Genomic DNA, 26,499 nt, shown 5'->3' with positions numbered 1-26,499 from the left:
CATTCAAGTAGTGTGAATGTCTGATTTAGAAGTGAATCCCACTTCATTACTAGTCACAGAATACACCCCTGTTCAATGACTCTTTTCACTTTCCTGAACTCTTTTCATTTTCCTAGATGCTAATAGGATAAAGACTCTGGAATACTTAAATCTCTCCTTCTGCAGAAGATTAACACAGCTGTTGATAGAAATACTCCCATAAAATTGTTTTATAAGTTGAGAATTTTAGTCTACATAATGCAGGTCACATAGCAAAAAAAAAAAAAAACATGTTTTTTGCTGCTCAGTGAAAACTCTACTTACCCCTCAACTGGGACTATTAAACTAAGGTGAGAAAAGATGAGAGACCAGTGGTTTAGAATAAGTTCCTTTATGACATGGAGAAGGAGAAATGGGATGAGTCTACTGTCAACGGTGCTGTAGATTCCCTAAATGGTTCTGTCTTCTATTTTCCTGCAAATGGAAACTGAAAAAGTTAGGGCTTTGTGATATCAAACTCCATTTCTCACAGTTCACCGTGCTTCATTTTTTCCTTAGGGGACAAAATTAAAGCCAACTGCCAGCTTGAAAAAGGTTTTAATACTGCTTGATAGAATAATGAAGGTACATCTCATTAGGTGTTATGGAAATTACACCTAATTAACCACTCCTGGACCTCATAAATCCTATTCCCCCCCCACTTTTTATGCATTCCTTCTCCAGCTGCATCCTGAATAGACTTTCAATACACTTCAGGCATGGATTACTACCAGAGTTTCCCCAGCTGCCATCAGCCAGTACATATGGTCTAGCTTAACTTTCTTTCAAAATTGCTTTCACATAATTCCCTTGCTCAAAGGCCCAGAGTGCTTTCCTATATCCTATCACATTGAGATGTCTTATATCTGAATTCTTCTGGCTCACTTTAAGGCCATAATCTGACTACATTCTTCCCATCCAACTTTATTTTGTGCCTTCCCAACCAGAAGGTCCCCTTCACCTAGGATAACTGTGAAATTCCTTTACTGTTTCTTACGACAAAGTTGAAGAAACAGGGAAAAGAAAAATAGACACTGAAATCCCTAACAGCAAAAGTTTATTTACAATTGAAGTTTTTTTTAATTTTTAATGCATGCTGGGAAAACAGTAATACTCCAAACTTACAGGTTACTTACTGTCTGATAAGGAATACAAGATGATGCTGAGAAAGGCTTTGGCAAACACAACTATTGGAACCAGGTTGCCAGTACATTTAAACACTATTAGAACCTTGTTATCAGAAAACTTACATATCACCTACTTTTATGTAACACCAACTCCATGAACAATTCATCTTCTAACTCCTCAATGGCTATTTAAGTTAATAGCATTCAAGGTTTAACATTAAGACTAGGGAGTAGAGAAGAAATACAGAAGCAATAAGTATCACAACATTTCAGAGCCTACATATATGAATACAACATTAATTAGGAAACTTTTAATTTTTGTGTGAAACAACATTCATCATTGTTTAGCGCATGAGAAGACACTGCTTTGGTCCATCCACTCTTTCCAGCTTTTCAAAGTGTTTCCTGGCATTGCGGATGTTGATCAGAGTAGCTGCAGAAGCTGAGGGTAGGGGCGGAAACACCCAACAGAATTAAGTATGGGCAGCGAAAGGAATGTCTGACTAGTAAAACAAACAAAAGAGAGCCAAATCCCTCAATGTATGTCAGAGACCATACAGGAATAGGAGGTCCCAAGTTATCAAGGTTTAATTTTTCTGAATAAGCATAAGATTTATTCATATTCTAAACACAAAATTTCAAAAATAAATTTCCAAAATCTTTCGGTTTGGAGCTAACAACATAAAACCCATAAATTTGTTACATTTTAATATTAACTTAAAGTAGCAAAAGCCAATGGATGAGAGATTAATTTAAACTCTGGGATCATCCTGAAAAAAAACTGCAAGAACCTTTATTTCAATGGTTGTGATAGTCATGGTTATTATGGTATGGAAGCATCAAACACCCCTTCATGCTCATAACAGAAATATGAGAATATGGTACATAGGAATATGCAATGACATATAAAATAGTTTGTCATTTAATAGTTTAAGAGCTTAGATTGACTAGTCTTTTAAAAATCTATACCAGATGCAGCATAAATCATGTATTTGGGTTCTCTTTTCTTTAAAATTCTTGGATTTAGTGACTTGCTTTTTGAAGTTCTCATGAAGAAAAACGTAATGCCCTAGAGGCTAAATTATTTTTAAGCTTTAAAATATAAGTCTATTAAATAAAAACTATTTACCACTAGTACTAAAATAGTTTTTTTTTTATTGTGGTAAAGTATACATAACACAAAGTTTATCATTTAAATTATTTTTAAGCATACAGTTCATTGGGATTAAGTGCCCTCACATTGTTGTGTAACCATCTCCACTATAAAACAGCTTTTAAGTATCTAATAAGGTACTATCTCTGGGACAATTGTTTAAAGAATATGTGGCTTTGAAGCTAGGTCAGCTAAGTTTAAACTTACGAATGGATGGATCAGACATCACAACCATCACATAAGTGTTGGATGTAAAGATGTCAATGAAAGCAGCGAAGTTAGAGTTCCTGACTTCCATACTCTGGAAAGAGGCAGCCAGCTTGCTATAGGAAAAAGAAGAAAAGTGGTTAAAGAATGAAATAATAACACTGTAACAAGCTCTTATCATTTATGTTAAACATCTTTTTTATAGCATTATACCTCAATTCACCACTTCATTAAGATTGTTAATCACTAACTCTATTTTTTCCAAGGAAACTGTTATACTGAATTTAACATGTTTTGAAAAGTAACTGGGACAAAAGTGGGCTAGGACTTGATTTTTAAAATTTTTTCAATTTCAATTTATTTTTTTATGAGTCAGAGTCTCGCTCTGTCACCCAGGCTGGAGTGCAGTGGTGCCATCATGGTTCACTGCAGCCTTGAAATCCTGGCTCAAGTCTTAGGCTCCTGCCTAAGCCTCCCAAGTAGCTGTGACTACAGAGGTGCATGCCACCACATCTGCCTAAAGCACTTGAAACTGACTGAAATGAAAATTGGCTTAGACCTAGATCCATGTTTAAAATCGTTTTCAGAAGACTTCTTCAACATTTAATAAGCATCTTAAGTTGAAATTTCCTTATCACTGAGATTAAAGCCTGTATCTTTTCAGTGTTACATTTAAATTCAAGAAATGATCTTTTTTCTTTGAAAACAAACAAGGCAACTATACTTGCTTGTCATTGGCTATTGCTTCTTCAAAATGTTAGCATAAACATTCCAGAAAGTCTCAAAGTGTGCTAAGGCATAGAGAGTTAGCTTACTCCTGCTGTTCTGGAATCAAACTTGTATCAGGGTAAGGATTTTGATTATTAAATCTTTGCTAAATTATGGTGTTCAGCCATTCCTTTTTCCTAGATTCACAATGCTATGATTCAAATTTTATTTAACAATGGCTGACACAACATGATTAAATATTTCTAGACTGTCTTTGCTATACCATTTCTGAATCAGTACCTCACTATTTTAATTCAGTTAAATAGTAAATACTTAAAGTAGTAGTTTTAGACTAAATTTTGGTATTCAGTAAGGCAAATGCTCCTTCCTCCTTCTTTTTCAAAACTCTCTTGGATATTCTGTTTCTTCCCAAATAGTATCTATCATCTCAAAAGGATACTCTGTTTGGATATTTTTCATATGCTTCTGTACCAGCTGAGTTTGCATTAAAGGACAAGGACCTGCACTTCAGTCAACTGGAAGCCCCTTAGAATTTAGCTTTCTCTTTGATTGAAGGAACTATTCTGAATATAGAAGTATAGTTAACTACAGTTACTTGAACTTCTAAAAAATGACAATAATTTTTTCAAGAGATAAACAGATCATTCATACAAGATCTCTTACCTGCAGCTCAGCTTGAACTGCTTAATAATGTTGCTTATTTTCTCAAATCTATGGGCATCACGCTGCTCTTTACACTGATAGTGAGAAATTACCTATGAAAAAGAATATTGTCCTTTGAATCCATGCAAAATAGTCATATCATCCTCTGCTACTCCTCAAAGCAGACATTTGTCAGTCCCTTGGTCACTGGTTTTTAGGGTAGAGTAGACTTGGCACCTGGCTTATTGTCTCTTTTCCTCTGTCCTATATCTTACCAACATTCTGTGTGATTTCAGCGTCCATTCAGATGGCCCATCTAGTACCGTTTGGTTATAATTTTATTAAATCATTTACGTATTGCCTATTTTGGTTCACTGCTATTTTTTCTAACTTTAATCACTAAATATTCATTTTATTTCAATATTTCACATGATGGTCTTCGATTTTTAAAAAGTACAAATCAAAAAGAAAAACATAAAAATTCCTAGCTGTTCTTGAGGTATACTTCATGTGTTTAATTTTAATAAAGCCCAAGCTAACCAAATAGCTTTTGGAATTATATTTTAAAAGCTTAACTAGTTGATTCCAATCCCTGAGGACAATTTACAAATGAACTTATGCAGGATGGACATCCACACCAGCTGAAAATACTTTTTCTAACTTTTTCAGATTTTAATAAAACCACACAAGTATTACCTATAGGCTGAATATACAGATGCAGAGTGTCTAGTAGGAAGCAAAACTGAGTCACTCACCAGAAGAAAACTCACAGGGAAATTCCATGAGACAATGTGAAAATTTCAAAACATAATTTCTATACCAGTGGAAGAACAAATCCCCCTTGCTTGACTTCACCCCGCTCAGTGAAAATGTTCAGTCACATCTAAACTTGGTCTCAAGAGAAACAAAAACTACCTGTTACTATTAGTGAGGAACAGGGAGCTTATATTAGGTTAACCTCTACAACCATGTGTGGCAGACATAGTAGGGGAATACTGCTGAAGTAGGTTTCGGTCCTGCCACGTACATCAAGACAGAATAGCTTTCTTGCTCATTGTTACTCACACTAGCAGGAAACACAGGCTCAGGGTAGCACAATTCCAAGCAAGTGACCTCTGTCAGTGGGCTGAGACAGAAAGATACTCTAATTAGGACTCCTTGCCCCATCTATACCAATGGGGTTACAAATAATATTTCCACAAAGGAAGAGGGAAAAATTGTACTTTAGATTCTCTGCCCTGTTGCTATAGTAGTAAAAGGAATCAATATTTAATAGTTTGCCAGCTAAATGCCAAGGCTTGCTAGGTGCTCAATGTTCCTGTGTCCCATTTTCATCTGCACAATAAATCTATGATCTAGATATCTGTAGAAGGAAAACAAGCCCCTAGAGATTAAGTATTGTTTCTAAAATCACCAAGCATTGGCAGGGCCCAGAAACAAATTATTTACTGGGAAAGACTCTTAGAGTTACATTTACCAAGGCTAATTAGCAAGTACTTATGCAGTGTGTTGTGACATCTTAAATTAGTTTCTGTTATTGCTATTTTTAAAATGTATTTACAAATACAATACTGGTTTTTGCATCCCCCTTTCAGGGTTATACAAATAGTAGGCTCTAATGTAGTTGCTAAGCTCAATTTACAAGAAAAATAGAAATACCAACATGCCTCTTTCCCTCTCCACTTCTTCATGTGAACTCCTAATTATGTCACTGAGATGACCATAATGTCTCTTCTACATTAAAAGTTTTCAATGAGTCTTTTAGAGAAAAGGATAGGATGTGAGTTTTCTCAAAAGGAAAATATGCCACATTTCATAATAAAAGTCCACAGGAAATAGGAATCCTTTAACATAAATGAACAGTTATTAGCATACATAATCTGAACTCTTTTTTTTTTTTTTTTTTGACAGAGTTTCGCTCTTGTTGCCCAGGCTGGAGTGCAATGGCATGATCTCAGCTCACCACAACCTCCACCTCCCGAGTTCAAGCGATTCTCCTGCCTCAGCCTCCTGGATAGCTGGAATTATAGGCATGTGCCACCACACCTGGCTAATTCTGTATTTTTTAGTAGAGATGGGGTTTTTCCATGTTGGTCAGGCTGGTCTCAAACTCCCGACCTCAGGTGATCCACCCACCTCGGCCTCCCAAAGTGATGGGATTACAGGTGTGAGCCACCGCACCCAGCCAATAATCTGAACTCACTAGTAAGAAATACCTGCAAAAATCTAAGTTTCATTAACTTCTAAAGCGCTACACACCAAAGGGCTTCCTTCTTTCAGGTCACTTGCTGACAATACTATTTTATAAATAAGGCTGTACATGCTGAAGTTGACAAGAGGGAAAAAGGTTCTTCCTGAAAGTAGTGACATGCTGTTCTCTGTTGCTGAAAACAAAGAAGGTACAGTGTGAAGTACATCTGCAAAGCAGAAAGTTCTTACCAGAAAAGTAGCTCTCTCAAACAGAAGTACTTCATCAGCTTCGATAATTTCAGCAAAATTTCTTAGGTTCATTTCCAGCTGCTGAACATTGGGAATCAGCTGATAAACTATGCTGGACCAAGCCTAACAGAACAGAAACACAGTGTACTATTATTAACAGCTAGTCAGTCCCAGACCTTTGAAATTAGTAAGTACATTATAACATGTGGACAGCAAAATATGATGATAATCCAGTCCCAAACAAATACTGACATTAAATCTGATATAACACAAATGAAATGAGGAAATGAAGCTAACATCTGATTTTTATCCTTGAGTTGAATTTTTTTTTAAGTTCAAACACTTTTGTAAAATGCTGGAGAAACTTATTTCCATTGATAATTGAAAGCAAACAAATATTTAATGCCATCATGTTGCCTTAGGAAAAAAGTTGAAAAATATGATCTACGCTGTTAAAAAGCTCCTAATCTAGTCACAAATATTTAAGCCCAACAGTGTAGATTTCTCTAAAGATCAGAACCTAATTATGCTATATTTAACATATACCTAAGAATCAATTTAATGAAAGTAGCAGAGCCACATAGACAAATGGCCCCTCCCCTCAATAGAATAATATACCATTAAAAGAGAAACTAGTGGCATTATCATTCCCAAAGGTTTGTTGTTATCTGCATAAATTATTGATCCAATTGAATTCAAAATGGTCTACTGTGTTTTTGCCTAAAACTGACTTCATCCAGGAGTATGACTAATGTAAGCAGTTGAAATTAACCACACTCTCCCTCTATTCTTATAGGCTCTTTTATTTGTATTTTCATTATAATACTTCCTTCACTTTCACTCCAATTTGTCTGGTAAGGTGTACTTTGTTCTTCTCTCCCCTACAAGAGGGCAGGAACCTGGTCTTAGTCATTTGTGTATCCAACAGCATCAAGCAGGTATGTAATGAGTGCTTGTTGAATAAAACTTAATATAAAAATTTAAGTCAGCTCTATGCAACATTGATGTAAGAGATAGAAGTGCCATGTCTCTGTTCCAATTAGTTTTATCACTTAAGCACGAGGGTTCAGGTTCCAAGTTCCCAGGTCGGTGTTAATGTCACTGCTGAATTTACCTTGGAGAAGGCACCAAAGCTAACCACAGCAGAGACATTGTCACTCACAGCAGTGTTGTGATTAGCCAATTGTCTTTGGTCGTGTTATGTATTGCCATCCTTCACACCGCAGTTGGTTCTTATCAGTGCGTCATGTCCATCCTTATTCACGGTTACCTGTTCTATGGGAATAAGGCTTTGAGAGAAATTCGGCCCATATTAATCTAGAACAGTATTTCCTAGACAGGTATCTCAAAATGATCTGTTATTAGAGTGAGGCTAGGTCAACATAATATTGGGGAAAATGAATTAGTTAAGAAAAAAAAAAAGCAATGGCTATTTTAAAGTCCAATGGTTTTTCTCCTTGCCACGTCAGGTTTCTGTGCTTCTGGTTGTAGATACTTGTCAGATGCTGTTGATACTGAGGCTCTAGCTACCAGTGACAGAGAAGGGTGCTTTCCTACCCAGAGTCAGACTTGTCAATGGATACCAGAAGCAGTCTGAAGGAAAGGGCTAACTACGGGGGGATCCAAAAGGACCTAGTCCTTCAAATAACCAGATCAGTAAGAGAAAGGGAGGAATCAGAATAAGGAGCCTATGTGCCAATAAGGTAATTTCAGCTTCATCCATAACAAAGCTATTGTTGTAACCTCCATAAGTGTAAACAGTGTGGTATCCATTCCAGAAATGGGGACAGTACTTCTGGTTGAAAGAATGCTCATCTCCAATTTGGCATGAAAGTTGAAGCTATTATACCATATGCTAGGCATAACATGTCTGATTCTAAGACTCCTTCTCCAATCTCTTTCCTAAATATTGTCATTTTATTGCCATCCAAACTTAGGCAGACTAGCTTATAGCATGTAGAAGTACCTGAATACTAGATACAACTCCAATCAGCATTGAGACCACAACAGGTCAAAATGGATGATGGCCAGTAAGTGAAACCTCTGCTATCACAAAGACCAGTACCAAATTAATCATCACCAAACTGGCTAATTCAGTGTCACTCAGTAGCTATGTCGACCCAATCTAAGATCAAAACCCAAGTTTCTTAATGTTAAGTTTGATATTCTTCAAACAATTTGTTGCAGATTATTTTTCTTTTTAGTACAACAAATCTAGATGGCTATGAAATAGTTTTAAATCTTTTAGTTTTGTTAATATCCTTCTAGGTTTTTTTTCATGCTCTTAAAATGAGGGAACTCAGGGAGACATACACACCTTATAGAGGGTTTCATCCCAGATAGATGTTCGGAAACAAGAACATTCCAATGGGCGAGACAAACGCCTCAAATCTTCTTCTCGCTCTTTAAAAATCTAAATTAAAAAGCCCAACATACTGATCAACATATAATAATTCTCATCTTTCAAGCTAAGATGTAGTTATTTTATCATATTTTAACCAGGAGCTTTTTGTTCCTTTCTAAGAGGAATTTTAAGTATGTCTATTTCACAAACTAGGATGGCAGAAATTGTTTCAGGTCAGGTCTAAAAGTGCAATAGCTAGAATTCTTCAGGCCTATCCTGCTTATGCTGAATACTCACTATAAGCACTATGTTTATAAATAAAGCTTATCATACAGAGGAGTCTTAATAAAATACATCGAACACTCCAAATCACCAAATCTGGGTCATTTTAAGATAGTTATACACGTACCAAGAATATATAAATGAAAATATATTAACCCTTGTATATAGCTTTCTCAGACACATATATGCATATGGAAAAATATCTATATAAACATATATACACAGATATTTTCCCAGGAGTCAGTGGATTATTGTTAAATATGTACATACACACTGTGATGGCTAATTTTATGTGTCAAGTTAGCTAGGCCATGATACCCAGACATTTGGTTAAACACCAATCTGTATGTTGTTGCAAAGGCAGTTTTTAGTTAAGATTAACATTTGAATCAGTAGACTCTGAGTAGTTTATTCTGTATAATGTGGGTGGGCCTCATCTAATCAGATGAAGGCCTTAAGAGAAAAAACCTGACATTTCCCCAAGAAAAAAGAATTTTGCTTCCAGATTGCTTTCTGACCTGAACCACAAAATTAACTCCACATTAACTCTTCCACAGGTCTCCAGTCTGTCAGCCTGCCCTGCAAATTTTGGACTTGCTAGTCTCTACAATTAGTTGAGAAAGTTCCTTAAAATCAATCTCAATCTTTCTCAATCTCTCTCTCTAAAAACACACACACACACACACATACACACATATGTATGTATGTATGTATATGTATATTCACCTATTCTATTAATTCTGTTATTCTGGAGAACCCTAACACAGACTTCAGTACTGAGAGTGATTCTAGAGAATAATCTTAAGGATGAGTTTTCTAAATTGGTTCTGGGGTTGGTTCTCTAATCTGATTAGATTTAAAGGCCCTAATGACTCTCTTTCCAGTAGAAAAGAGAGTACTGATAATCTATAGTGTGATGTGGCAGCAGAGATACACAAAATACCACCACTGGATATTCCTAATAAAATAGTTTTAAGAGGCAAGGTTCCAGGTGACCACATATAAAATTTTGAACATTTTTGTCAAAATAACAAATATGAGATTGGCTGGCTGATCCTAAGTGTGCTGAGCAAAGGAGAGAAAGGATGAGCTCAGAGATCTGAATTATCAGTATAAGTACTTTATAAATGACCAGAAAGTTTCTATGACTGCCCTGAAAAAAAACTCTTAACCCCTATAGCTGCAGAGCTGAGACTGATGAAAACCAAACTCAGAATCTCATCCTTTAAGTGGATGAATTACAATGTAAACTGAATTCACAACCTCACAGGGCATCTGCTAATAAAGTGAAGGCATTGACCAAGAAGAAGTAGGATTCTAAAATTTGGAATGGAGGTTATTTGGGAAGATCCTAATGAAGCTGGCAAAATTGAACCCTTAAATTATCAGTCTTCTTTGCCAGTAGAAGCAGCCACTCATCCATATCTCAGATTAACTCTATTTGGCCTGAGAAAACTGCAATGGTCTCCTCTGAGGTATCCGCCATGCAAGACACTCCTGATTCACCCCCACTACCCCTCTTTGCTTCTAGACCTATAACTAGTTCAAGTCTCAGCAGGCTCCTAAAGGTGAGGTGTGAAGTATGACCCATGAGGAATTATGCTATACTCCAAAGAACTACATAATTTCTCCAATTTACAGACAAAAACCAAGGAAATATGTATGGGAATAGATTCTAAAGGTATGGGATAACAGTGGAAAAAATATAAAGTTGAATCAGGCTAAATTTACCAATAGGAGCTCATTAAGCAGAGGTTCCACACTTAATGTTGCAGCCCATGGGGTAAGAAAGAGCTTTAACAGTTTGTTTGGACGGTTGGATGAAACATGGACCAAAAGGTGGCCTAAACGACATGAAGTTAAAATGCCAGAACTGATGTGGTGTACTCTAGAAGAAGAGATCCATAAAAAAAGAGACTTTAAGGACATTGTAATGTTCAAGTATTAACTGATTTATTTAAAGCCTACTCACCAAACCTGCGAGGTTCCAGAAGACACACCTTTCTTTCATCATGACTGTGAAAAATAAATTTGTGAGGGCAGCCCCAGCTTCTTTCCCTAGTTATATGATCATTCTTCTCTGCAGGCTAGAACTTTCAGTGGGAACTGCTGCCACTGAATTGGGAAACCTAAATGCAATGGGAGTAGTTGGATCCTAGAATGGCAGGAACCAAGTGGGGGCACTTAATCACCAAAGACAAGGTGGGCACAGTACCATAACTGAAGCAGAGTCAAAGCATTAATCAGAATAATCTGACTCGTACAGACCTATGGTGTTGGATAGTTATCAGGATGTTCCTAGAAGTGAAATGGATGGGAAGTCTACTAAATTTTTACTTGATCTGTATACGTGGAAGAATTCTAGGTCAAGTGATAAAAAATTTAATTTGAATTATTAAATTGGAGAGTCACCGCTTCTCAATCAATACCCAGACTTGTACCAGTTTACAAACCCAGACCCCTTGAATGAAGGGGAGCCTGGGTCCTCTTGAGGAAGGACACTGCCAGGTATTTATACTGTTAATCTTCCTCCCAGCCTCCTGTAAATGGACCTATGTGGCCTTTTACCAGGGTGACTGTGCGTTAGGGAAAAGGAAATAATCTACTACTGAGCATTAGCTCTGAATTGACCCTAATTCCAGGGAGACCTAAAATGTAACTGTGATCCAGCAGTCAAAGTAGGGCCTTATAAAGATTAAGTAATCAATGGAGTTTTAGCTCAGATCTGTCTCATGTAGACCCAGTGGGTCCTTGCAACCTTCTTGTGGGTTATTTTTCCTGTTCCAGAGTACATAATTCAAACAGACATGCTCAAAAACTGGCAAAATCCCTCACTGGTCTCTGGACTTGTGTAGTGTAGGCTGTTGTGGTGGAAAAGCCAGGTGGAACCCATTAGAATGACCTCTACCTAGGTAAATAGTAACCAAAAGCGATATTGCATATTTTTGGAGGGATTTCAGAGGTTAGTGCCACCATCAGACTTGAAAGATGCAGAGTTGGTAATTACCACCACATCCTCCTTCAAATCTCCTATTCAGCCTGTGTAGAAGAAAGATGACTCCTGGACAGTGGATTGTTATAAACTTAACTAGATGGTGACTACAATTATAGCTGCTGTGCCAAATGTGGTTTCATTGCTTGAGCAAATTAACATATCCCCTGGTACCTGTATGCAGCTAGTTTTCTAACAAATGCTCTTTTCTCCATACCTGTCTTTATTAAGGTCCACCATAAGTACACTGTAAGTTGTTTGCTTTCAACGGGCAAGGCCAGCAATACACTTCACTGTCCTGCTGCAGGGGTATATCAGCTCTCTAGTCCTATGTCATAATTTGCTTCACAAGAATCTTGACCACCTTCACAAGAATCTTGACCACCCTTTTATAAGATATTAGGCCAGTCCATTACATTGATGACATTATGCTGATGGGACCTAATGAGCGAGAAGCAACAACTACATTAGACTTACTGGTAAGATAGCTGCACGTCAGGGGACGGGAAATCTGACAAAAATTCAGGGGCCTTCTACCTCAGTGAAATTTTTTTTTTTTTAATTATTATTATACTTTAAGTTCTAGGGTACATGTGCATAACGTGCGGGTTTGTTACATATGTATACTTGTGCCATGTTGGTGTGCTGCAACCATCAACTCGTCAGCACCCATCAACTCGTCATTTACATCAGGTATAACTCCCAGTGCAATCCCCTGCCCCCTCTCCCCTCCCCATAATAGGCCCCGGTGTGTGATGTTCCCCTTCCCGAGTCCAAGTGATCTCATTGTTCAGTTCCCACCTATGAGTGAGAACATGCGGTGTTTGGTTTTCTGTTCTTGAGATAGTTTGCTGAGAATGATGGTTTCCAGCTGCATCCATGTCCCTACAAAGGACGCAAACTCATTCTTTTTTATGGCTGCATAGTATTCCATGGTGTATATGTGCCACATTTTCTTAATCCAGTCTGTCACTGATGGACATTTGGGTTGATTCCAAGTCTTTGCTATTGTGAATAGTGCCACAATAAACATACGTGTGCATGTGTCTTTATAGCAGCATGATTTATAATCCTTTGGGTATATACCCAGTAATGGGATGGCTGGGTCATATGGTACTTCTAGTTCTAGAACCGTGAGGAATTGCCATACTGTTTTCCATAATGGTTGAACTAGTTTACAATCCCACCAACAGTGTAAAAGTGTTCCTATTTCTCCACATCCTCTCCAGCACCTGTTGTTTCCTGACTTTTTAATGATCGCCATTCTAACTGGTGTGAGATGGTATCACATTGTGGTTTTGATTTGCATTTCTCTGATGGCCAGTGATGATGAGCATTTTTTCATGTGTCTGTTGGCTGTATGAATGTCTTCTTTTGAGAAATGTCTGTTCATATCCTTTCCCCACTTTTTGATGGGGTTGTTTGTTTTTTTCTTGTAAATTTGTTTGGGTTCTTTGTAGATTCTGGATATTAGCCCTTTGTCAGATGAGTAGACTGAAAAATTTTCTCCCATACTGTAGGTTGCCTGTTCACTCTGATAGTAGGTTTTTTTTGCTGTGCAGAAGCTCTTTAGTTTAATTAGATTCCATTTGTCAATTTTGGCTTTTGTTGCCATTGCTTTTGGTGTTTTAGACATGAAGTCCTTGCCCATGCCTATGTCCTGAATGGTATTACCTAGGTTTTCTTCTAGGGTTTTTATGGTATTAGGTCTAACATTTAAGTCTCTAATCCATCTTGAATTAATTTTCGTATAAGGAGTAAGGAAAGGATCCAGTTTCAGCTTTCTACTCATGGCTAGCCAATTTTCCCAGCACCATTTATTAAATAGGGAATCCTTTCCCCATTTCTTGTTTCTCTCAGGTTTGTCAAAGATCAGATGGCTGTAGATGTGTGGTATTATTTCTGCTCAGCGAAATTTTGAGGGGTGCAGTGGTATGGAGAGATATCCCTCCTAAGGTGAAGGATAAGTTGTTGCATGTGGCCCCTCCTACAACCCAGAAAGAGGCACAACATCTAGTAAGCCTCTTTGAATTTTGGAGGCAACACAGCCTTCATTTGGCTGTGTTATTCTGGCCCATTTACCAAGTGACCCAAAAACCTGATAGTTTTGAGTAGGTCCCAGAACAGAAGGTTCGGGCTGCTATTCAAGCTGCTTTCCACTTGGGTCATACAATCCAGCACATCCAATGGTGCTTGAAGTGTCAATGGCAGACAGGGATGCCATTTGGAGTCACTGGCAAGCCCTCATACGTGAATTGCAGTGCATGTCTTCAGCATATTGAAACAAACCCCAGCTATTGTTCACAGATAACTATACCCCTTTTGGGAAACAGTTCTTGGTTTGCTATTAGGTCTTAGTATAGACTGAGCACTTAATCATGGGCCACTAAGTTACCATAAGACTTGAGCTAGCGATCATGAACTTGGTATTATTTGACCTACCAAGCCATAAAGTTGTGCATACACAGTAGGACTCCATCACTAAATTAAAGTGGTATATATGAGATCAGGCTCAAGTAGGCCTTGGACGAACAAGTAAGGAACATGGCCACAGTCCCCATTCCTGCTATACTACCCTCTTTTTTTTTTTTTTTTTTTTGAGTCATTCTGTCACTCAAGCTGGAGTGCAGTGGCACAGTCTCGGCTCACTGCAACTTCCACCTCCCAGGTTCAAGCGATTCTTGTGCCTCAGCCTCCTGAGTAGCTCGGACTACAGGTGCATGGCACACACCACCACACATGGCTAATTAGTGTATTTTTAGTAGAAATGGGGTTTTGCCATGTTGGCCAGGCTGGTCTTGAATTTCTGACCTCAAGTGATTTGCCCACCTCGGCCTCCCAAAATGCTGGGATAATAGGCATGAGCCACCATGCCCGGCCTATACTACCCTCTCTTTTCCAGCCTGCAACTATGGCCCTATGGGGAGTTCCCCACTATCAGCTGACAGAGAAAGAAAACTCAGGACTGGTTTACAGATAGTTCTGCATGATATACAGGCGCCATCTGGAAGTGGACAACTGCAATACTACAGCCCCTTTATGGGACAGCCCTAAAAGAAAGTGGTAAAGGGAAATCCTCCCAATGGGCAGAACTTTGACCACCTGGTTGTTCATTTTGCTAGGAAGAAGAAATGGCCATACATACAATTAGTTACCAATTCATGAGCTATGGCCACTGGTTTGCTGGATGGTCAGGGACTTGGAAGGAACATGACTGGAAAATTGGTGACAAAAAGGTCTGTGGAAGTGGTATATAAACATATCTTTCTGAATGGGTGAAAAATGTGAAGATATTTGTGTCTCATATGAATGCCACCAAAGAATGACTTCAGCAGAAGAGAATTTTAATAACCAAGTGGATAGGATGACCTGTTCACCCTCTTTCCCCAACCATGCAGGTAACTGCCCAATGAGCTCATGAATAAAGTAACCATGGTGGCAGGGTTGTTATGTATGGGCTCAGCATCATGGACTTCCACTCACCGAGGCTGATCTGACTACAGCCATGACCGAGTGTTCAATCTGTTAGCAACAGAGACCAACACTGAGTCCCTGATATGGCACTATCTCCCAAGCTGATCAGCTAAGTACCTGGTGGCAGGTTGATTACACTCATCTGCTCCCATTATGGAAGGGACATGATTACTGAATTACACATTCTGGATAGGGATTTGCCTTCCCTGCATGCATTTCTTCTGCCAAAACTACCAAACATGGATTTACAGAATGCCTCATCCACCATCACAGTATTGTACGCAGCATTGCTTCTGATCAAGGAACTCACTTCACAGCAAATAAAGTGAGGCGATGGGCTCATCCTCATGAAATTCACTGGTCTTACCATGTTCCACACCATCCTAAAGTAGCTAGCTTGACAGAATGGCAGAATGGCCTTTTTGTTTTGTTTTAATTAGAGATGCATCTCACTATGTTCCTAGGCTGGATTTCAACAAGGCTACGCAACCCTTTTGCCTTACCCTCCCCCAAGGAGATTGGACTACAAGCATGAGCCATCATACCTGGTTCGAATGGCCTTTTGAAGATGCAAAGTGCCAACTATGTTGCAATACTTTGCAGAGCTAGGCAAGGTGCTCTAGGAGGCTGTATGTGCTCTGAATCAGCGTCCAGTAAATGGTGCTTTTTACTTCATAGTGAGGATTCATGGGGTGGAAACTGTGCCACCACTCACTCCAGTGACCCACTAGCAAAATTTTTGTTTCTTGCCCCTGTGACCTCATGCTCTGCTAGCCTAGAGGTCTCGGTTCCAAAGGCAGAAATGTGTATACCAGGAGACATAGTGATTCCACTGAACTGGAAGTTAAGACTGCCAACCAGCCACCTTGGGTCCCTCAAGCCTCTGAATCAACAGGCAATGAAGGAAGTTACTATGCTGACTGGACTGACTGATCCTGACTACCATGGGGAAGCTGGATTGCTCCTCCACAACAGAGGTAAGAAAGAAGAGTATTTCTGTGATATAGGAGAGCTCTTAGGATGTCTCTTAGTAATACCATGTTCTGTAATTAAACTCAATGGAAAACAACAATGCCCAATTCAGGAAGGTCCACTAATGGTTTTTGGGTCACCCCACCAGAGAATACAACAAGCTGAGGTAATTGCTGTGGGCAAAGGTAATCTGGAACTAAATAAGGCAGTTATAAATACCAGCTAAAAATCACATGACCAGATATACAAATGAGAATTGCAATTGTCAAGAGTACTTCATCTTGATTTTGTTATGAACATCTACGTATATAAAGTAAATGTCTATTTTTTCCCTTTTAATCCCTTATCATGAATATATCATATGATATATCATAATATTTAAGTATTGTTAACTTTACATTATAATGTAAAAGAAGAGTAAACATTAGTCAGTAACTTTACATCCTCTTCTGGGAAAATGATTAGTGCATTTTTGGTTGTACGCAGGATTACTGTATCATGTTAAGTGGAAGTATGACCTCATTATTGTTTTTATTTGAAGATTAAGTATGGTTTCAGTAGATGTGTATGAGTGCCAAGTTGACAAGGGGTGTGACTAGTTTTATGTGGTAACTTGGCTAGGCCACAGTATCCAGACATTTAGTCAAACAGCAGTCTAGATATCACTGTGAAGGTATTTTTCAGATGAGATTAACATTTAAATCAGGAGACGTTGGGTAAAGATTACAACCTATAACGTAAGTGGGCCTTATTTAATCAGTTGAAGGTCTTAAAATAAATACCCCTCTCTCTGCGTGTGTGTCTCTTCCTGTCTTTCTACGCATGGGCGCGTGTGTGAGTGCAAGCACACACATAAACACAAACACACACACACAATTAGTTCTGTTTCCCTGGAGAACTCTAAGATACACACATTGTTGAAATTTGCCATTTGATATTGGAATACATTCTTAAGTAAATGTGGTTATGTGAGACATCATTTTAATGTCCATTTCTCGCTTTATGTTTTTTTGCTAATGACTTATTACTTGCTGTTTATTTTATATTTATTTTAGACTATGGAAATGATGTTAAACAAAAAGCAAATTTGAGCGATTTTCTTATTCGAGTTCAAATGGGTCATAAAGCAGCGGAGACAACTCACAACATCAACAATGCATTTGGCTCAGAAACTGCTAACGAACGTATGGTGCAATGGTGGTTCAAGATATTTTGCAAAGGACCACGAGCCTTGAAGATGAAGTGTTGTCTTCTCTTATTCCATGCAATAACAACAAATGATTCTCTCAGCTGGATTGTGGTGTGTACCAAAAAGTGGATTTTATATGGCAACTGGTGACAATTGGCTCAGTGGATGGACTAAGAAGCTCCAAAGCACTTCCCAAAGCCAAACTTGATATTTTTTCCCCAGTATACTTTTCACAAAAATAACAAAATATACACCATGGGGAAATGAGATAAGCTTCATGAGACCTCTGCCATACTGGCCCATGGGAGACAGTAAGCCTTCTCACACCCCCAGCACACTGCTACTATAACCAGCAGCTAAGAAAGCCATTGCACAAAGATTCTCTACAACCAAAGAGCTCATACACAGTCTTTGACACTGAAAGCACCCAGAGCCAAAGCTAGGTGACCATACACTACACCCATTAAAGTCACATCCTCAAGGGGAGAAAAAAATTTTAAAACCCAGTAAAATCAGAAATAAATTGAAAAATAATAAGGAAATTATCTACCCAAATGAGAAGGAACCAGAAAAATGATTCTGGTAACGTGCAAAAACAGAGTTCTACAACACCCCCAAAAAGATCACATGAACTCTCCAGTGATGGATCCAAACCAAAATGAAATATTTGAAATATCAGATAAAGAATTCAAAATGTTAATTATTAGGTTGCTAAATGATATCTAAGAGAAAGTTAAAAACCAACATAAAGAAATAACTGGACCAAGTAGAAGAAGAATTTCAGAGCTTGAAGACAAGGCTTTCAAATTAACACAATTAGATAAAAAATTTTTAAAAGGAATTAAAAGAAATGAACAAAGTCTCCAGTAAATATGGGTTTAGGTATAAAACATCCAAATCTAAGAATCACAGGTGTTCCTGAGGGAGAAGAAAAGGCAAAAAACTTGGAAACCCCATTTGAGGAAATATTTGAGGAAAATTTTCCTGGTCTTGCTAGAAATTTAGACATCCAAATACAAGCAGCTCAAATAACTCACAGGAGATTCATGATAAAAAGGACATTATCAAATCATCAGGCTATCTAAAGTCAACATGAAGGAAAGAATTCTAAGAAGAGTGAGACAGAAGTATTGGATAACTTATAAAGGAAAACCTATCAGACTAACAGCAGACTTCTCAGCAGAAATCTTACAAGCCAAAAGGGATTGAGTCCTATCTTTAGTCTCCTCAAATGGAATAACTGTCAGCCAAGAATTCTGTATCTATCAAAACCAAGTTTCATAAATGAAAGAGAAATGAAGTCTCTCCCAGACAAGCAAATGCTGATGGAATTTATCTCCACTAGACCAGAACTATAAGAAATACAAAAGGAGTTCTAAATATCAAAATGAAAGATCATATGCACCAGTATAAAAACACTTGAATGTAAAAATTTCACAGGACTTATAAAACTGTAACACATTGAAGAAAATCAAGCAACTAGGTAGCAGCATGATGACTGCAACAGTACATCACATGTCAATATTAACATTGAATGTAAATGGTCTAAATGTGCCACTTAAAAGATATAGATGGACAGAATGGAAAAAAAAACACAAACCAAATGTCTGCTGTCTGCAAGATACCCAGTTAACTTGTAAAGATGCTTATAGACTTAAAGTAAATGGGTAGGAAAAATATTCCATGTTAATGGAAACCAAAAGTGAGTGGGAATAACTATTCTTAGATAAAACAGACTTTAAATCAACAACAGTAAAAAAGACAAAAAATGTCATTATACAATGATAAAGAAATCAATTCAACAAGAAGACATAACAACCCAAAATATATGCACGCCTAACTCCAGAGCTCCCAGATTCATAAAACAGAAACTACTGTACCTAAGAAAAAGAGATAGAAAGCAATACAATTATAATGGAGGACTACAACACCCCATGGACAGCACTGGATAGATCATTGTGACGGAAAGTCAACAAACAAACACTGGACTTAAGCTGGACTCTAGAACAAGTGGATTTAACAGACATTTACAGAAAATTCTACCCCAAAACTGCAGAATATATGTTCTTATTGTCAGCACATGGAACTTTTTCAAGATAGACCATATGCCAGGCCACAAAACAAGACTTAATAAATTTTAAAAAATCAAAATCATATCAAGTATCGAATCAACCCAAAGCAGAATAAAACCAGAAATCATTTCCAAGAGGAACTCTCAAAACCATACAAATATATGGAAATTAAGTAGTCTACTCTTGAATGATCTTTGGGTCAAAAATAAAATCAAGATGGAGATTAAAAATGTTTTAGAAATGGGTGAAAATGCTGACACAAGTTATCAAAATTTCCAGGGTATAGCAAAAGCAGTGCTAAGATAAAAGTTTATTGCACTAAATGCCTACATCAAAAGGACAAAAAGATCACAAATTTACAACCTAACATCACACCTCAATGAACTGAAGAAACAAGAAGAAGCCAAACCCAAAGCTAGCAGAAGAAAAGAAATAACAAAGGTTAGAGTAGAACTCAAGAAAATTGAAAATAAATTAAAAAAATACAATGGTCAATGAAACAAAAAGTTGGTTCTTTGAAAAGATAAACTAAATTAATAAACCACTAGCTAGATAAAGTAAGAAAAGAAGATTCAAATAAGCTCTATCAGAAATGAAAATGGAAACATCATACTGATAACACAGAAATACAAAGGATGACTGAGACTACTATGAACACTTCTATGCACTCAAAGTACAAAATCTAGAGGAAATGGATAAATTCTTGGAAATACACAACCACACAAGCTTGAATCAGGAAAAAAAAATAGAAATCCTGAACAGAGCACTAACAATTAGTGAGACTGAATCAGTTAAAAAAAAAAAAAAAAAAAGCCCAAAATCTCCTAACCAAAAAATCGAAACAAAACAAACAAACAAACGAAACACCTAGTACCAGATGGATTCATAGCCAAATTCTATGAGACAAAGAACTGATGCCAATCCAACTGAAACTGCCCCAAAAGACTGACAATAAGGGAATCCTCCTTAACTCATTCTACAAAGCCAGTGTCATCCTGATACCAAAGCCACAAAAGGACATAAAAAAAGAAAGCTACAAATCAATATACTCAATGAACATAAATGCAAAAATCTTCAACTAAATTATTAGCAAACCTAATCTACCAGCACATCAAAGAGATCATTCACCAAGATCAAGTTGATTTCATCCCAGGGATGCAAGCATGGTTCAATATACACAAGTCAATAAATGTGATTCACTATATAAACAGAATTAGAAACAAAAACCATATGATCATCTTAATAGATGCAGAAAAAGCATTCAATAAAACACAGCATCTCTTTATGATAAAAAACCTCCAACAAACTAGGTACAGAAGAAACATACCTCAAAATATTAAGAGCCTTTTATGAGAAACCCACAGCCAACATCAAAATGAATGGAGAAAAGTTTAAAGCATTCCCCTTAAGACAATTATACTCACTTTCACCACTTCTATTCAACATAGTACTAGAAGTCCTAGCCAGAGCAATCAGGCAAGAGAAAGAAATAAAGGGGATCTAAATTGAAAAAAGGAAGTCAAACTATCTCTTGTTTATAATTCAGGAATGGAAAACCAAATACTGCACATTCTCGCTTGTAAGTGGGAGCTAAGCTATGGGTACACAAAGGCATACAGAGTGGTATAATGGACACTGGAGACACAGAAACAGGGAGGTTGTGGGGGGTGAGGGAAGAAAAATGATCTATTGGGTATAATGTACACTATTCAAGTGATGAATGCACTAAATGCCCAGACTTGACCATAGTACAATTCATCCATGTAACCAAAAACCACACATAACCATAAAGCTACTGAAATAATAAATAAAAATACTAAAAAAACACAAAATTACAAGTGAATAAAACACTTCTAAATGTTTAAAGGAGCTCATTTATTGGAATGCTGTAAGTTTTTCTACTGCAATTTTGGCTAGGAAATAAAGTGATTTTTAAAAGCAAACGAGAATAAAACAGCAAGCACAGTAACAAGGCCCTCACAAACTCAAGACCCAAGTTACACACATGATTTTATGCTGAATTAAAACCATATTAATTATTAGGTATTAAATACTAATTAATACTTAATGACAGAAGTTGAGGAAGAGCTAAAAAGACTACTAAATAATCAAAAGCAGTTTTCTGAGTCAAATATGGAACCCTTCAAATGGTTCTGAAAGCCTATAAGCTAACCTATAAATATCAAAACACTAGAACAGTGGAGGCAATCCTGTAACTAGTCATATAAAGAAGTATTTCTTACCAGAGCAATTACCAAAACATCCTTTCATTAAAGGATTTCCTTAGGTTCTTATACTCCAACTCAAAGAGTAACTGTATTCCTGTATATGACCAGCATATCCCAAAACTGCTTTCCTTAGTTTCATACCCTTAGAAATAGAGAAGGATCTTCTCTTTCAGCATAGACCTTAAAATCCAATCCTGTTATTTTATATTGAGCAAACTAGACAGACTATATTGAAGCTAGACTATATGACTTGCCAATCCTGTAGTCTCACAGCTAAGCAGGAGTTTACCCATTTTACTATGTCTTTCTATAATGGGCCTTTGAGCCTTCTCGGGGCTATTTTGGTTTCTGGATAGCTATCTATATTTGTTTTTTTGTAGGGGAATGAAGACTGGTTATCTCCTACTACACTATCTTAGTGACATCACCTGCTACTGTGCCTTCTCTGGTTTAAATTTGTGTGTACTAACTCCCATGTCAGAAAGAGAAATTTACTATATCAGTGCAATTATGAGGGACCTGGCATAGTGCCTAACACACTGTGGTTGGCACTTGAACTGGTATATACCAGTTTCCTAAGTCAATCTAATGAAATCAGCAACCTCTCTTCATCTCACTCCTAGTGGATCTTAACCTTGACACTACCTCCCTGCTTTGAAGGACAATAAAACTGGGGCAGCAAATATATTTTAAAAATAAATAAATGCTGCTTAGTGAGATCACTTGGACAGATTTCTTGCCTAATTCTGAAAATTATTTACTAATAAATAATATCTTTCCCTTATCATTGAAAAGGTGTTTAAAATAGTGTTTTGTTAAAACAAATGACAAAATTTTATTTGAAAACTTCTGCTGACCTTTTATTCCTGAAAAAATGGTACAAATTAACCTATACCTCTACAAAATAAGTTTGCAAAGCATGTCAAGCATTTGGTACAGCACTTTTTCTGTTTCTTACCAGGTCCCGTTGATCCTCCTGTACCAGATCCATTTTGTGTACCAAGCAAAATATTTTGGCATCTGGAGAGTTCTGCAGAATGGCCTCCAGGCATGATTGGTAATAGTGCATGTCCTTTTCCAGTTCGCGGCTCTCCACATCAAAGACATAAATCAGAACCTCCACATTTCGGAAGATGTTGTCCCGTTGGCTAGTAAAATAATTTTCCATGAAGGTGTCTTGCCTGGTAGAAAAAAAATATATAGTAAGCAAATCCTCAGTTCAATCACTCCTCCTTATGACCTATTTTTGTTGGCTTGATCAATGTGAAAGATAACCTTAAGGCTTCAATCTAAAGGGCAAATCATAACAAATAAGTCTGGCCTTACCTTCTTACCTCTTGAAGCACAACTTGAGCCAACAAAAGAAGTTTGCAAAGCATGTCAACCATTTGGTGCAGCCCCTTTTCTGTTTCTTACCAGGTCCCACTGATTCCCCTGTACCAGATCCATTTCTCTGCCCCTCTTCTTATATTCTAAACACACTGACTTTTTCTCAATTCCTCAAGTGACACATGGTTTATCCACTATGTAGCCTTTACACATGCTGTTCGCTCTGTCTCAGATGCTACCCCCTACCTCTTCATCTAGTTAACTCCTGCTTGTCTCTTTAGATTTCAGTTCAATCCATATTTCCTCATAGAAACTGCCCATGGCCTCCTGACAGGTCAATCCACTAAGCATAGGCTCTTATATCAATATATTCCTCTTACTTCTAACACTTACCACAAGTTATTACACTTGTTTGTGAGTTTTTCATTAATACCATTCACTTCCCTAGATAGCAAGTTCCATGTATGTTACTATTCTTCATTGTTTCCCAGCTTCTAACAGTGTTAAGTACTCAATGAAAATTTGCTGAATGAATAACTCAATAGTCAAATATTCTAAAGTACATTAAAATGACTCCAATGGTAACTTTTTTTTTTTTTTTTTTTGAGATGGAGTCTCGCTCTGTTGCCGAGGCTGGAGTGCAGTGGCCGGATCTCAGCTCAATGCAAGCTCCACCTCCCGGGTTTACGCCATTCTCTTGCCTCGGCCTCCCGAGTAACTGGGACTACAGGTGCCCGCCACCTCGCCCGGCTAGTTTTTTGTATTTCTTTGTAGATGTTGCTCTCTGCTCCTTAGGCTAAGTGCTGCTTTCCAGGAAGCTCTCAATTATCACTTGGCCAGCAGAAAACAGTAGCATCCGGTAGTAGGAGAAAAAAATCAGGAACCTAGGTTCTAGCCCTGCACTTTGCTATTAATTAGCTGTGTGAACTCAGCAGAATCATAATCTCCCCGGGCCTCAGCTGCCTTATCTGTAAAAATGAAGATCATCACATCTTAGTGCCTAAAAGCAAGGGACTTGGGACTAATGTCTTAACACAGATTAGAAAATTAGAACCAATGATAATGAGGAAGGATTTGTATGGAGATAGGTGCTAGGATATTAAGTGATCCATCTGCTATGAGGAATGGAGTCATTTTCTTATAGAGTATTTAGCTATTGCATTATTCTTTCAACACATATTCACTGAGCACCCACTCTATGGCTGGCTCTATGCTAAGAGCAGGGATACACTGAGCTAACAATATCTATGCATTTTGTGAGGCACTCTGCTATGCAACTTTGTATAAATCATCTTAATCATCAAAACAACCCTATGAGCTGGTACCATTGCCTTCACTACTGTACAGATGAAGAAACTGTGGCTCAGAGTTTAAATGATTTACCCAAGATAACACAGCTAACAGAGCTGAGGTGCAAACCCCAATCTGACTCCAAAACCTATGCTCCTATCCACTGTGCAGTGCACACTGCTCCTTCAGCACAGAGATGCAATGGCCATAGGGTAGGGAGCAACATCAGCATACATCCATAGTGTGTGTACATTTGTGATGGAATATGTGGTGAATACTTTGCTCATAAGAGGAAGAGCTAACTCCTACTCTTCCAAAAAGTAGGTAACTTAGCTAGAGAATGTGTGCTCAGTGTCTGATCTACAGTAATGAGACTGCCTGGAGAAAATTATTGATGCATTATTACTAAGAACAAAGTAGTATGGTGTGACAGCTAAGAGCTCAGCACTGGTGTCAGGATGCCTGAGACAGAAACCTAATTTATTCCTCCACAAAAGGGGCTAATCTATCCCAAACTACAGATACCTAGATAGAGCTTGGATTAGTGCTATTTAAGCATGTCACATACAGAGGGCATTTTCACAATTCCATAAAAGTCAGAGATGTTTATTGAATCAAGTGTCAATTTTGAAGTAATTTCTATCCAATCTATTACAAATGATAGTTACTCTAGGTGTATTCACCATGCTGATATGCTAGATGCCATGATTACTGACATCAACTTCACAAACAAGTAAGCAGATGGTACTTACCCACCACAATCCCACAGGTTCAATACCAGGTTTCCCAGAAATCGAACATGAGAATGTTCTACATCAACTGGAAGACAAATATGACAGATCTAGTAATTATAGCAGGTGAAGTGAAATTCAAAATAAGCAAAGCACTAACCCATGAAATTTAGAAGGACCAAAGTGGAGTGAAATGCTCAAAGCCACAACAAGAAGGTGATTTTCAGCTGAGTAGTGTGGTTTAGTGGCAAGGTGGGCACCTAAACTACCCTGAGCTACAGAATTGGCTCTCATGTAAGTCATTTTACTTTTTAGTAGTTTAATACTTAGAGCAGAAACAATCTCCAATTACAATACTTATGTTAAAATTTCAACATGTAATAGATATACACCACTTAATCAGTCTTCCCTGTCCCACCTGCCCCCACCAACCTCACACACACAAATTTTAAAAAAAGTAACAAAAAACAAACATAACACATAACCAAATGAACTCCTGCTATTGATTTCCTTTCCAGTTAATGACCCTAACTTTTTCCCACTTTTGACTCTTCTATCCACATTCAATACATTGCTAGTCCTTTGTAATCTCTCTCAATTCCATTCCTTATTTTATAACCCACCACAAACAGTAAGGAAGCCCCTTATCATCTCATGTCTATACTACTACAATAGCTCCATAACTGACCTCCCCACCAAAAAGCCTTACTCACTTTTACTTCATCCTACAGGCTACTGCCAGGCTCATCTTCTTAACACTACTTTGAACATGTCACTCCCCATTCAAAACACTTTCAATGGCTCCTCCATGCCTATGGGGAGGCATTCAAGGTCCTTCACAATTTGGCTTCCAGTCTACTTATACATTCCCCAATGATCCACATTAATAAAGCCTTTCACTCCAGCCCAATTTGGTTTATTCACAGTCCTCCCAAACCCCACTACCTCCCCAACCCCCAAAATACTTTACACCAGGGGTCGCAAACTTGCTAACAGGGGCCAGGCCAGTAAACGTATATGAGCAAAGTTGGCCACATATGGAAGGTAAACATCTACCCAATGGGATAGTAGAGTGAGCAGCAGTTACTCAGCTCTGGTTCCTTTGCCATGCAGGAATGGGGGCTCTGGGTTACCAGATCTTTAAGTTTTTCAGCAGTAGTGGGAAATCCATATTTTTATGAAAACTTTTACATGTTGATAACTAATTCCCATTTTTAGAAAACATCACATGGGCCAAACAAAACACATCTACAGGTCTTATCCAGGATACAGGCTGCCTGT

The 26,499-nt window shown here is 37.8% G+C and overlaps 1 protein-coding gene across 2 annotated transcripts in view; it reads right to left on the bottom strand.

Moving 5' to 3' along the window:
- Positions 1–1,058: 1,058 nt before the first annotated feature.
- RRAGB (Ras-related GTP binding B) overlaps positions 1,059–26,499 on the bottom strand; it is a 35,827-nt gene continuing 10,386 nt past the window's right edge. For both annotated transcript variants that reach the window (XM_011927292.1, XM_011927293.1), the window contains 7 exons: positions 25,240–25,306; positions 22,827–23,049; positions 8,633–8,728; positions 6,316–6,438; positions 3,898–3,989; positions 2,506–2,621; positions 1,059–1,587 (listed from right to left, as the gene is read on the bottom strand). In XM_011927292.1, the coding sequence (XP_011782682.1) occupies positions 1,490–1,587; positions 2,506–2,621; positions 3,898–3,989; positions 6,316–6,438; positions 8,633–8,728; positions 22,827–23,049; positions 25,240–25,306 (815 nt within the window). In that variant the 3' untranslated portion in view covers positions 1,059–1,489. The remainder of the gene's footprint in view (positions 1,588–2,505; positions 2,622–3,897; positions 3,990–6,315; positions 6,439–8,632; positions 8,729–22,826; positions 23,050–25,239; positions 25,307–26,499) is intronic.

Source organism: Colobus angolensis, unplaced genomic scaffold, assembly GCF_000951035.1.
Source record: "Colobus angolensis palliatus isolate OR3802 unplaced genomic scaffold, Cang.pa_1.0 Scaffold708, whole genome shotgun sequence".
Lineage (NCBI taxonomy): Eukaryota > Metazoa > Chordata > Mammalia > Primates > Cercopithecidae > Colobus > Colobus angolensis.
Note: the sequence above shows the minus strand (reverse complement) of the source record. Positions and strands in the feature narration are given on the sequence as shown.